At 32.8% G+C, this 14,855-nt stretch overlaps 1 protein-coding gene across 3 annotated transcripts in view; it reads left to right on the plus strand.

The window, feature by feature from the left end:
- The window catches only part of LOC110028515 (probable fructokinase-6, chloroplastic), a 52,456-nt gene extending 45,741 nt beyond the window's left edge, over window positions 1–6,715 (plus strand). For 2 of the 3 annotated variants that reach the window (XM_020730402.1, XM_020730404.1), the window contains exon 7: window positions 6,426–6,715. In XM_020730402.1, the coding sequence (XP_020586061.1) occupies window positions 6,426–6,560 (135 nt within the window). In that variant the 3' untranslated portion in view covers window positions 6,561–6,715. Of the gene's footprint in view, window positions 1–6,408 lie in introns of all 3 variants that reach the window. The other variant, XM_020730403.1, reaches the window with a different exon arrangement.
- The last annotated feature ends 8,140 nt before the right edge of the window (window positions 6,716–14,855 follow it).

Consider the following 14,855-nt stretch of genomic DNA (forward strand, 5'->3'; position numbering starts at 1 on the left):
TATATATATATATATATATTGTTTTGAGAAAGCCCAAGAGCTAATATATTAAAAAGAAAGAAGGATACAAATGTATTGTGTAAGAGGGCCCAATCATGACACCCTATCCACACGATGAACACCACATGCAAATGATTTCAAAAAAAGAAAATATAGAAAAATACATGAGAGCCCAAAAAAATCAAAAGTGTCAAAACACGCAGTATCAAGTAGCTATAGAATGACCCAATTTTGCTTTGTCTCTGCCTCTAGTTCTATGAAAGGAGTTAGCTAATAAATTGGTAAGATGAGTGTTATTGTCAGTAGTAACCAATATATCATCCAATAAGTTTCTGAGCTCGAGTCGGCCTCCATTCTTCTTCTTCCTCTTGGAATAGACCTGTCATTCCTCATCCGAAGGCTGACTGACCTGATCAGTGGATTGGTCTAAAGTGTGTTAGACATGTGTAGGTTACTGAATATTAGAAGTAACTACTTGTTGCACCAGCTGGTCTTTTATTGGATCAAAGGAGTACTCTTGTGTGTCTTGACATGTAAGCGAGTCTTCTTCAATAACAGTGAGTGGTATAGACACATTTGGATATGTACTTGTAGTATGGGGGGGATGCTTCATGGGACTCCAAAGTACCATGCTCCAAACCAGCAACTGGAATAGAGTGTTCAAAATCAGGAGCATCCAGGGTTAGAACGACTTGAGTATGGTGTTCTTCATCAAGAACTGCAGTGTTGGAAAGAGGGTCGGGTTGCACCTTCTCAACAGGGATGGTAGGTGGCAAGACGTCTACCCCCAATCCAGTATGAAAAGATTTTTGAATAGTTTGCTGATCTTTAGCAATATCTGGTCTTAGATGAAGATGCAAGCGATAACAAATAGTAGAACTGTGGCCAAACTTACTACAATGAAAGCAATAAGGAGGGTGTGGTTCTATTTTAACATTTTGCCAATACTCGTTGTGAGTGGTTCCAATCCATACCTCATCCGGAGTTGGTTGAGTGATATCTCTCTCAACTAACACACAAGCCACGGAGGGTCTGGTGACAACAAGCGTAGGACTATCAACCTTGAGAGGCTTGCCGTCAGCAGTTGCTAAGAAGTAGAGAATTTTCAAGTTGAACAAACGTAGTTTTAACCCCATAAACTTTAGCCAAACAGGAATGCTAGGGGACTCCGTTTTTAGATCAAAATCGGCAGTCCATTACAGGATTTTCATAAAACGGTTGTCGATTTTGATTACTTTACGAGAAAAAATATGAGTGTAATCCGCAGCATGAGATAACTGAATAAGTATATGTCGGCCGTCAAGTAAGCCAATATTCCAACTACCTAATAGCTTCATAACATCAAAATCTTTCTGAATGATCTCATGTTTTGAGCGACTATATAAGAATTTTCCCACTAGAGCAAAACATCAAGAAGATGCAAGAGTTCTGGTTTCAACCTCAGTGAGAAAAAGAGCAGATTTTTTATTTTTTTTACCAAGATTTTTAATGAAAGTGTGATTACCACTACATTCAAGAGCCTCGTGGAAGGATTGTGGAACATTTCAGGACTTACCGATACCAAAACCAGGCTCTGAACCTGAAAGAGGAGCACGAGTAGGAATAGGAAAGTCGCCGGCAAGGGCAGTGACAGAGGAATGGAGCGTCAAGGCCATCTCCACAGGCAAGATGATTCTGGTCAGATTCGAGCAGCTATGCGAACCGCTAGAAAGATGCGAGCAGACTTCAGGCCCGTCAATAGCGAGATGAAACTGTTTGTCGAGACGACAACCGCGTCGTCAGGTTAGGAGACGAAACAAGCAGTCAGACGCCGTCGTCTACTGGTAAGGATTTGAGAGTGAGCGTCGTCGACTACGGGAGAGACGACTGCGAGCCAGCGTCGTCGGCTGAGAGCTACGAGCGTACGTGAAAACGTCGTCGTGGGAGACGACAAAGAGAAGGAGAGAAGCCGATAGATTCATCGCTGGGAATCATCATCTGGCGAAAACCTAACAGAGTCCTCTGCCGCTGCCGATTCCATATATATATATATTCTCTATAAAAGATTAACTATGAAAGCTCATATTATATCTATCTTTTATTTGTATACCGATTAGGGAATCACTTTGCATGTAGCTGCCATTAAATGAAATAAGGGGCAATAAGACTCCTCATAATTACCAAAAATTGATTTAATAGATTTTTTATGCGCATCCCATGTTTTGATGTATGTAACACAAACATTAAATTTTGACTCCATTCGAGCAATAATTTTTTTAGGTTTAAGATCAAGTTGTCGTAGAATAACACCTACATAGTGGCATGAACTTTGAAGTGCATATCGGTGGCCCGGTTTACATAACTAGACGAGTATATGCATATGATGCCTCAGTTACAGATATTTTCCATGCACCCCCTAATCGCTAGCCCTTGGATTACATGACATGGACGACTCTCATTATTATATTGGACACACTGAACTGTAAGTCACTTTTATTTGATGTACTCTACGCTATTCATTATTGTCTATCCATTCAAAGTACATTGTTAGTTCATTTTTATTTGAAAATATCATTCCCTCTAATAATACATTCATAATTATATCATCTTAATATATTGGTATTTGATTTATAGGTGCATTATAATCGTCAACTACATCTCACTCTTCAGTCGTACGAATTGATTGTTCTCTACTATTGATTCTATTATCTCAGTATTTTGCTCCGCATAGTGATATACTAAATTAGGTCCTAACAATAAAGTATTTGTGTCAACATCTCGCCTACTTTATTTCTTGTTTGCCTGTGGTTCACTCGAGTTTTCACGATTTCCACCATCCATGGTTTCATATTCAATTATTTTAACATTCAAGTGCGCACTTTTGATGCTTGTTGCATATTAGCCTCAACATTGCTTCTGATGTATGGGTAAAATGAGTGTGGGAGATCAAATGATCGACGCGCGCTACTGGTTTATCAGATATATTATATAAGTGTCATAAGGTGTTAAATGAAATTGGAGTTGGCCTACAAACTAAAAGTCATAATATTTATGTTCCTTTTAAATATAAATATCTAATAGTTTTGTAAACAAAATATTTATAATTTTTGTACCTATGAATTTCTATCACATTTTCAATAGGTCTGACAGAAGTGTGTTTAGGATCAACAATGTCAGATGCTTTAGTAGGTAAGGCCTCAACCCCAACCTAAATAACTATTAGGTGTTTTGTCGCTTATAATAACATAAATTCACTTACTTTATCACCATCAACATGAGTTGTTGTAAAACTTCTACTCATCAGAGATGACAAATTATACTTATGGTATATCTTGAGCTATCATGACGTAATAGACATACTATTTTTCTTTTTAATTTATTTAAATAAACTAATATATTTAAACCAGTGTTTAAGTTCACTGACATAAGTTGGAGTAAAATCATTTGTGACTCGTAACTCTCCATCAAAACATAGTAATAAACATGCCATATTTATACTCGTTATAAAATGAAGTCTAGTCCCATATTTGATTTTATTTTTACTTATGAACTAAAATTTAGTAAAGAAATATGCAAGTTTGAGCACAACTAACATGATATATGCAATAAAATAAAGTGAATTAGAATTTAGAACTTTCAGATAAGAACTGGTTAAAAAGGCCTCTTGCATTCTAAGCTCTTCTTAGACAGTTTAGGCTTGTTTGACAAAATTCTTTATAGCTTCAAATGCATTATATTTCATCCACATATATAGAAGACTATTCTAATTTGTGTTATCATATTTATAAATTAGAGGTACATAAATAATTAATATATCAAATTCATTAGAGAATAATAAATGAATTTATATTAGCGTATGGTAACATGTCAGAAATATAAATCATTAACCATCTTGCTATATGCAATAAAATAAGTGAATTCGTAGCTACAATAACTTTCAGGTGAAGAGGGAGAGCAAAGACCTCTGACATTCCAAGTACTTCTTTGACAGTTTAGGTCTTTTTGACAAAGTTATTTATAGCTTCAAATGCACTATATTTCATACGCATATATACATGATTATTTTAATTTATATTCTCATATTTATAAATAAGATGTACCTAAATAATTAAGATTTCAAATTTATGTAATACATGAATTTATATTAATGTGTGGTAGCATGTCTGAAATATAAATCATTAACTGCCCTGATATATGCAATAAAATAAAGTGAATTTATAGCTACAAGAACTTGATGATGAGAGGGATTTATAAACCTCTTACATCCCAAGCTCTCATAAAACAATTTAGACCTTCTTAATGAAGTTCTTTATAACTTCTAATGCACTATTTTTCATAGAAATATATGAAAGATTTTTCTATTTATATAATCATATTTATAAATAAGATACGACAAATTAATTCATATATCAAGTTCATTATAGTATAATAAATATCTTTGTAGTAAACAAATTTTAAATAAAATTAAAGTATAACCATGTCTTGTTGATCGAAAATGTAAGATAAAGATCATGAAGACACGGAAAAAAAGATGGCAGTGATCGAAAAACAGTTATGCAGAATATTAAACAGATATTTGCCAGAATTTTGGTGGTACATAGAGAAAGTAAAGGGGAGGAGATATTCCGAAAGCGAAATAATAGATTTCCAGTGGAGAAAATATGAGAGAGAATGAGAAAAAATTAAGAACAATTTTATTAAGACTTATTTAATAAACCTTAGATAAGTAACTATAACCATTTACACTAAAATATGAAAAATTTTATAAGATTTGTATACCAGATAGTCGATGTTCCATTTCAATATTCTTCAAACTATTAATCCTGTCCCGTCGGATTTTTAGACTATATAGTTCGGATCATTAGCTTTCTCCTATCAAATTTCTAGACTATATACAAATCAATGTTATATTTAAACTATTAAAATTGTTTCTTTAAATTATTATTATTATTAAATAAAATTTAATATATAAAATATAAATTAATGGCTGTTTTTATTTAACATAATTATAATTATTTAAAATTTTTGAAATAATAATTTATATGTACACAGTGAGATAATACAATTAAGAAGTCTAATCTTGATTAAAAATGACCGCAAAAAATTACAAATGAAATTATATTGGAAAAGTAATTTTAAAGAAAAAATCGAGATTAATTAAGAAGAACATACTTCAATTAATTTAAACCCTAGAAGTAGTGGAAGGAAGGAAAGAGAGTAGGGAAGAACTAGTGGAAGATAAGGAGAGGAGGATGCGTGGGTAGAAAAGGAGAGTAAGAGGAGGATGCGTGGAATTGTGGAGGCGGTAGGAGATTTAAATTGGAAGGATGAGAAGGGGAAATTGCTTGGAACCCAAGCATTTTATGCAAGGGACAAGCCAATTGAAAAAAAAAAAAAAAAAAACGTGAGCCATGAGAATGGGGGTGTTATTGCTCGTGTTTTAATTTTTTTCTCGTGATTGTTCAAAGTAAATAAATAGTATATGTGCTTCTTCTTATAATTTGCCACAAAAAAAATATTATACAAACATCCACATATAAAAAACAAGCTAACATCAAAATTCCGAAATGTCTCAGAAGTGCGAAGATTTATGTCCATGAGCTGTAAATAATAAGAAAATTGTTAAATTTTTCATGGATTTAACTTATATCAGGCTTTAAAAATGCACTAAGACATACCGATAAAGAGTCAAGAGCTCGGGCTTTGTCAAGGAATCGACAACACAGAGGCACTAATGAGTATTGTTGCGACTCCGATGATAGGATCCTAGCAAGTATATGAGGTGATGAGGGGGTTGTTTGGTATGACTCATATGCCAGATAAGGGACAGATGCTGGAGCGGAATGGAGCGAGCCAGCGAAGCGAGCCAATGAAGAGAGCGAGCGTATCGCGGAGCTCGCGAGTGGAGTGGAGCGGAAGCATCTGTCCAATCAGGGGAGTTTTGTGATGTGAGTTGAGGGTGTGGGACAACGCCCCCGCGGTACGTTTTGTAATTACACTTTGTACTCTAGGGTTATATATATGTCTTGTAGTCTTTTTCTAAATTGAAGGAAAAGTTATCGCTCTGCTTCCGAGGACGTAAGCATCTTTGCCGAACCTCGTTAAATTCCTGTGTTTTCTTTCTGGATTTGGATTTGTGTAGATTCTTGCATTTCTTTGCCCTAAAATTCTCAACAGGGGTGAAGTCGATGAAGATGATTAATCACGCAAGCGGGTCAAGTGGAAGAAGGAACGATCAAGTCGGTGAGGAAGCATGCAAGAGATGTCTGTAAGCCATGCAATGACAAAGCAAGGGAATTGTTTGAGTTGACTTTTAATTATTAATATTATTATTATTTTGGTTTCTATTTAAGAAAATTTACATATGTAGCACACAAATCTTATGTATTTACATATCTCACGTCTAAACTTTCATACTTACACACACAGTACTTCAATGCGAGCAGGATGAAGATCGACTCAGAGAAGCTCTAAGATATGCCAATGCATGTGGAGCTCTTACAGTCACAGAAAGGGGAGCCATTCCCGCTCTCCCAACCAGAGAAGCTGTACTGAATGCTCTCGTCAATGTCATTGCTTAAGCTCTTAAGCTGCTACATGATCTGCTCTGGAGGCCCATATCTCTCTCTCAGAAATCCATCTGAATTTCCAGATTTTGTTACAGATCCAATGTGGGATGCATGTGTTTTAACTGAAAATCTGGTGCTTAATTTGTATTATTAATTTTTTCTTTTTTTTTTAAAAGCTTTTTATGGCAACACATCATACAAACACTGCATTTTGATAAGGTGAAGATATTCCACCAAAATCATCTTGTTGATTGACCGTCTCTGCTGGGTTAATTTCTTCCTAGAAAGGCTGTGAATTTCATTGGAACTTTCATACATCTCACACAGTTCTTATGTATTTACATATCTCTAATCTGAACTATCATATTTGCACACATGACACTCAAATCTTTAATATCACACAAAAATAGCATTCTTATTACTTTTTTAATGTTAAGTATAACTTTTCATGTGTAGGTTTAAGATAACCAAACCAAGTGTTGTATGTATATAGGGCTGTCAATTTGGCTCGTTGTTCGTGAACAACTCGTGTTTGGCTCGTTCGTTAAGCCTAACGAGCTGAACATGAATAAATTTTTAAGCTCGAAATGTAAACGAGCCGAACACGAACAACAGTTTGTTCGCTCGTGTTAGGCTCGAAATGACTCGAAAAATAAAATTATATAACTTTTTATATAACAATATATTACATATATTATTTATATAATAATATATTATATATATTTATGTCTAAGTTTAAATGATAACACCTCATGTTGCAATGTGGTTAGTGTCTTTTTTGTATAGATTTGAATTTAGGTTCAAATCCCAATTTGAATCCCACACTTTATATCTATTTTTTTCTCAATTTTAGTTTAACGAGTTAATTTCGAGCCGAACACGAGCCGAACACGAACACAAATATTTAAATCGAGTCGAACACGAACACACTGTTCACGAGCCGATCTCGAACACGAGCTATTTCGAACGAGCAGAACACGAGCCCAGCATGAGCTCGCTCAAGCTCTCTCAAGCTCGGCTCGTTTACAACCCTATATGTGTAAATATGAAAGCAAAGGTGTGAGATATGTAAATACATAAGAAGTGTATGCTGTCTATGTAAATCTCCCCTTAAAAATTTATAGTATTAAACACCTTGGAATCAAATATTACATTTGTTTGTGATGTTTTGAAGTATTGGTTGGTTAAATTTTTATAAAAATTGGAATTTTAGGACTAATATTTATACATATGACATGCTCATTTTTTTAATTTAAAATTTGAAGTTTCAATGGACATGAAATCAAATGCATGATTTCGAAGGATTGTTTTGATCGTGTTGATCGATGAATTGCTCGAGTAGACCTTAGTTTTTAAAAAACCTTAAATACAATATAAGATCGCTGCAAAATCAAAGAAATTTAATTTTCAAATTACTATTTAATTTTAATATCAATAAATTTTGAATTTGATGATTATATAGAACAGTAGATGTAAAAAAATGGACCCAACACTTAAATTTATTGTTTACATTTATACCACCTAAAATTTTTGTATCAAACAAAAATACTACTATTTTAACTCTTAAAATAAAAAAAAAAAAAAACATATTTGCAGGCATAAATAAGGTGGTATATATGTAAAAATTGATGTTTAGCCGTTATGCAAATACATAAAAATTGAGCGGTATCTTCGTAAATCTTCTAAAAAAGAAATGATATTGAAGTGTGCTACACATGCTGCCATTAATTTGGATTCTGTCCTAAGTCCTCTCTAAGCCATAATTTAGTCAACACAATGTTACAAAAAACAAGCTAAATATTGAATATTTAATACTTTGTTTTGAACCTTCACTAGAACTATGAAAATCCAACATATAGTTATAGTCTATTATGGGAAACGACCTAATTGATTAGGCACAATCTTATCCCCTAGTTTAAAGCCTGGCTTGAGCCAAACATGAACAACTTATAATACAAACGAGCTAAGTAAAATTCATAACATACTTTGCTCGATTATAGCCTCAAAGGCCGGCCAATACTCGTCAATTATACGTAATCAAATACAATTAGCTCGCCTGGCTTGTTTAAAGTTTTTAATAGTTGTACTTGTCTTGGACCTGATTTGTTTATTTCAACGACTTGAAAGAAAACTACAAATTCAAATAACTTTATTTTTTATATAAAATTATTGCCAAATAATTTTATAAATCTAAACAAATAAACAATGAAATAAATCTTTTTTTTAATATCTAACTATTTTATACAAATTAAATTAGATAATATATAATTTGTTAGTAAATTTTTTTTTGTAATAAAGTAATTTAAATAAGTGCTAATAAATTATTTTATTGGAATAAAAAGATAAGAAAAATAATTGCATTTAATTTATAAGCACGTAGATATTAAATTATTTATAATATGTTACCACTAAATATATAATTAAATGAATTTTAGTTTAACTAAATTTTTTTAAATAAAATATTATATATATTATATGTGCTATTATCGAACTTACTGTAAAATATTTAACAAGTTACTTGTTGAAAATTTAAAATAAATTATTTGGACCGTATTTATTTATTTATTAATCTAAACAAACTTGATCGAATATTAATACAACCATATTCGAATTATTCATCAAGTGCATTGGTTCGTTTACAGCCCTACCAACCTCCAGAAAATCAAAATTATTCAATATTAGATGTATCATACATATAAGAATATTTTTATATAAATAATAAGCTTGATTAATGATTAAAAGTATTTTATAATATTTAATTAGCAAGTTTTACATGTATTAAAATAGGATTAAACAAAAATAAAATATGTGATTTAGATCATATCATCTCAAAATCTCTAAACAATGTGATTTTAATTAACTTAATGCACTCATTCCAATACATAATTTATTTTCAAAAATGAAACATTTAATGCATTGCTAGATTCCTTTATAGCTTGTTTGATTAATGAAATGGTGTAAGAAAAACTTTGGGGAAGAAGACCAACAGACTTGATTAATCACCTTGCCTTCAACCATGCAATTCATCTATCTTAAACAAATGGGGAATTTACATACATACCACCCAATTCTTTCTTTAATTTACATATCTACCACATAAATTTCAGTTTTTTTTTTTTTTACATTTATATCACTTAAAGCTTTCATATCACATTAAGAATATCACTGTTTTAATTTAAAAAACGTGAAATATTCATTTTCATGCATAAATAAGATGACATATATGTACAAATTAAAATTCAGTTGTTAGATGTGTAAATTCATAGGAAAAAAATCATCAGAACTAATATATTTGCGCACATTTTTAGTATAAAGTCACCACAATTAATATAAAAGAAAAGAAAATCATAGCAAATTTGGTAGAAATAGCAATTCTCAATAGAAAAATGAACAAACATATACATTATAATGATCACATTTTCATATTACTTATATGTCCATATATGATATATATTAAAATTTTAGAGGAACATATCATTAATTGAAACACCATACTACTTAACAAATTAAACAAAAAGATAGACATTCCCCATAAATTGATCACAAAATCAATTGAACTCATTAAAATGTTGCAAGGTCCTAATCAATCTATAAGACCAAATGCTACAAAACCAAACCCCTAAATGCCAACCAAAGTTTACTAAAGAGAAGAATAATTGAGAAATGCCTATCTGTTATGAAGTGGATTGGCCCCCGTTGGCACCTTCCTCATTTCATCTCCATCCTCATCTTCAAACTCCTTACCATTGCCGCCATAACCGGACATAGCTGTGTTTAAGCTGTTGAAGTTCACTGTGGTGGCCATCGGTTCTGAACTCCGAGATGCCACGACAAACACTGATATGCCGAATCTCCTATTACGGCTCCCCTCTATAGCCATGGAAACCAAGCATAACACCACCATTATTTTCCTCATAGGCAAAAGCATGCTTATCAATTGCCACTTGAAGGAAAGGCAAATTAGAAGAATAGAAATAGCGAGGAGAGAATGAGACAAGAGGTAAGTTTGTATCAATTTGATGGCACGTCACATTTGATGATACATTTTTTAATCAATCATTTATTTAATATTAACTCTAGTACTTATTATCTTTAAATGTAATCAAAAGAATCTTGAGGATGACGTTCATGTCTTCGAGTCAACATTCACGCTTCCCCCTAGAGCGGAACACCTCACATGCAGAACCTTAATCGTGTCCCATAGCTTCATTATATTACTTAGCCCAGTGCAATACAATGGAATTGACCAGTGTTAAAATTTACGGGACTCACTTGACACGTGACGCTCCGCTATCGGACGAGTTAAGGCTACGCTACAGGCTACAGCCTCGTGAGCCTCAGAGTTTAGAATATTGGAAGCTTCTGCTTCAGCCTTCTCGAGGCAATGATGGAGTTAAGAAGCTGCTTTTCCCAGCTTTATTTTAAGCGTTTGATTGGAGCTATCGGATTAGCAAAATCAGAAGTTATAATAAAAAAATGGTGAAATAAATTCTAAGGAATTGTTCGTTTGCTTCTCTTCCTCCGTCAAACAGGCGTTGCCATGCAGAGTGCTTCGCGCCGCGGTCAGTGGATATGACACGCTTATTTTTGTCCTTTTTTGCGAATTAATATATAATATATTAAAGAGAATGACAATTAAATTTGGGTCTATCATTGTAAGAGATTTATATACAACATGACTTTATGAAATGTATTCCATTTAATTGAAATATTTACTCTTGTAATTATTTAATGATTATATTAAGCATAATTAGTTGATCATCAAAGAGGTTGAATTAGAAGTTTTTCATAAATGTCAAGTTGAATATTATTCAATTTTTCATGAAATGTTTCATTCTATTAAAGAGACTATGACAAAATTATATAACTTTTACTATGAATAATTAGAAAATATTTATTGTTTCCCAGAGGGTTGCTTAGTTTATTTTATAATTAATATGTAGAAGAAAAAAAATTCATCATTTGACACAAATTTTGAGGTAATTTTTGAGCAAAAGGCTTGAGGTTCAAATTAAATAATCATCTAAAGCTTTGATTTTAGCAAACTTATGGTCAAACTGACTGTCTCAACTAGACAAACTCAATGATACCAAAATTGGTTCAATTCAAATCCAATCAAGCCTAAATTATGCCATTGAAACACATTTTGAAGCTTCAAATATTTGATTAAATTGGCAACAAACACCAAATTTGACATATTTATAGTCAAATAGAGCTTCTCTATGAGAGGAATTCAACGAACCTAAGCTCCCTTAATTTTGAGATTATTAAGGCCCTCAAATTAAAAAAAAAAAACAAAAAATCAGTGTACAAAGAATGGAGGAATCTCACAATATGATCATCTAACTTTTAAGTGAGGCTTGATTACCGACAGTTGTGCATACTGGAGGGGTCTATTTGCCTCAAAATCAGTTGATTAGAGGTATGCCATTAACATCCTCTCCACGTATTGAAGTTTCCTCACCTCTTGGACATTGCCAATTTTTCACATCCATCTCATGTAGTCAGACATAACAACAAAACTCTAATGTGTGTGAAGAGCTTAGCTCAAACTCACGTACTTCGTGATTAGTTATCGCACAATACAAGAAGGGCTCTCTCTAAGATACATAATTTATTTCATAACTTGGTGTAAAGTCTCAAGCCTCTTCTTATCCATTGGCCGAGATCATCCTCAACAACCTGTTCAAACAAAAGTTCAAACATTGAAGGATTTATCCTTGTGATGGTTCGTTTGATTCATGTGAACATATTGATCACTTTAGAACTATTTTGCACATTTAACGTGCTTATTTGTAAAAATTTTTCAACTGCTCTTAAAGACCAAACACATACTTAGTATTATTCACTCCCAAAAGGACCCTTTGATATCAAGAAGTTTAAAGCATGGCCACATATGAGACTCCATTAAAAGGGGTCTTTACCTCCAAAAATTTCACCTCTTAACTTATCTATAAGCCCACCACTAAAAATTTTATGAGGACCACTATCATCAGTAGTCTTAAACCTAAATAAGTGAAATATTTTACATACATACCCCACAATTTTTATATATTTATATATCTTACACCTCATAATTTATACAAAATTATGGTGAACGTATGTTATAGGTTCTATAGCATTTACAGGATGTATTGTTTTATCATATATGAACCAGATATATTTCTATCCAATGGGAGCATCAATCCAAAGTTTTTAAAGCATTTGATGACCGTTCTTTTGATATAATTGTAATTCATTCAATATGGAGATAAATATAAATAAGAGTGCATGCATATTTGTTTTGATGCACAAAAAAAGTTTAGGTCTTTGATCTGTAAATACAAAAGAATTGTGTGATCCTACCGTTTAGCATCTAAATTCACCATGACCCAGCTTGGAATAGGAGCATCCAATGTTTTGTAACATCCAAATTTTTTGAAAAGGTTAAGTCACATAAATCCTAAAATTTATTACAACTCACAAAGATGATTATGATTAATTTTGAGGAGTCAAGTTTCAATGATCAAATTTAAAGGAGGGAAGAATTATGAATTTCAAAATCTTTGAAATGGTAAAAAGTATACAAGTCTTAAAATTTTACACCCAATCATGAAAAAAATTAAACTTATTTCATAAATCCTATGTTTATACATACCTACATAATACATACATACATATATATATATATATATATATATATATAAAATTGATACAACACCAATAAATTTTCACCATTCATCACGAATCTCGAGGCAGCTTTTTAAACAAGAAACATTCAAAATTTAATTAAGAGTCATCTAGAGCTCTGATTTCAGCAAACTTGTAGTCAAATAGACTGATTTGATAAGACAAACCTAAAGATATCAAAGTTAGTGCAATCCGAGGCAAATCAAACCCAAATCAACTGATTAGATCATTCTTGTAAAATTTCTGGGCACATTTGAAAGATCAAACAAATGTCAAATTCAACGAGTTTATAAACGAATTGAGTGTCTCGAAAAGACGAATCCAACGAGCCCAACAAAAGAAAATGAGAGAAAAAGAGAGAGATAGTTGCCCCGTGAGAGCAAAGAGGGGCGTTCTCTCGCTCTTTGACCCCATTTATTCCGCACAACCTAAATGTTACAAGTGGAAAGAAGGGTAGGGATTCCACTGGCCGGCCCACTTGAGAGAGAGAGAGAGAGAGAGAGAGGACAATAGTAAAAAATAATATTATACATTCCAAGTGTCATTTATTTATAGAAGAGGACCATAGGAAAAAATAATATTATAACATCTTTGCTTTAAATAAGGCAGTACATGTTATTTTAATCCTATCATTCTTAAGTGTTAGAGAATGTCGATGTTTGCTGTTTGAACATTGGGGGTGGCCAACCAAGGCATCCTACTGAAACAAGTAGCTGATCCACAGAAGCCAACTTAAGGAGCTGGTGGCTGACCCAAGAGGGCCGGCTAGGTGGAGCTTGGTGGCCGACCCCAAGGGAGCCGGCCAATTGGAGAAGGGTGGCCGACCCGAGCAAGGGGGCTGGCTAGTTGTAATGACGTTGCCGACCCAAGGAGGTCGGCCACGACCCGAGGAGGCCAGCCCACTGGAGCAAATTGGCTGTTTAAAAGGGAGAATCCCTACTTGTGCAACTTTAACAACTTATCCCTATTTGGTAAGGCGACATTCTGGCTATACAATATCATTTGATGGGGATTAAGACGGTCAATTAAAAGAAAACAATATTTTGCTATCACCCACGCAATTTCCAAATAATGCCTGCAGGCACACAGAAAGAAAATCTAGTACTATGGTATTAATATGTGCTTGTTAATAAAGTATGGCAAAGAATATACTGATGAATGAGAAAGGTATTGCCATGCAAAAATATATATAAGAAATTTAATTCTTCTTTTCAGCCAAATTTTCAAAATTTTGGAATATTATAATTTAAATAGATATGTGGTTGCATTCATACGTACCACACAATTCTCACATACTTGCAAATCTAATGCCTAAACTTTCATTTTTACATTTATAACAGTCAAAATTTTAACATCACAACAGAATTACTGCCATTATTAACTTTCAAGAATGAAATACACCTTTTTATACATATGTTTATGTCACCAAAATGTTCTAAGTGTAAATATCAAACTTTAGGTATTGAAAATGTGAATACATAAAATTGTGGCATGTAAATTCCCCATAAATATAAACCATGCAGTGACATACAAAACAACTTAGAATACATGTTACTGCAATCATGAGCAACACAATAAAAAAAACATGTCTAGGCTATTTTTGTAAAGCAAAACATCAATAGTAATTGATGCCATGGA

The sequence above is a fragment of the Phalaenopsis equestris genome, unplaced genomic scaffold (assembly GCF_001263595.1).
Source record: "Phalaenopsis equestris unplaced genomic scaffold, ASM126359v1 Scaffold000513, whole genome shotgun sequence".
NCBI classification, from domain to species: Eukaryota; Viridiplantae; Streptophyta; class Magnoliopsida; order Asparagales; family Orchidaceae; genus Phalaenopsis; species Phalaenopsis equestris.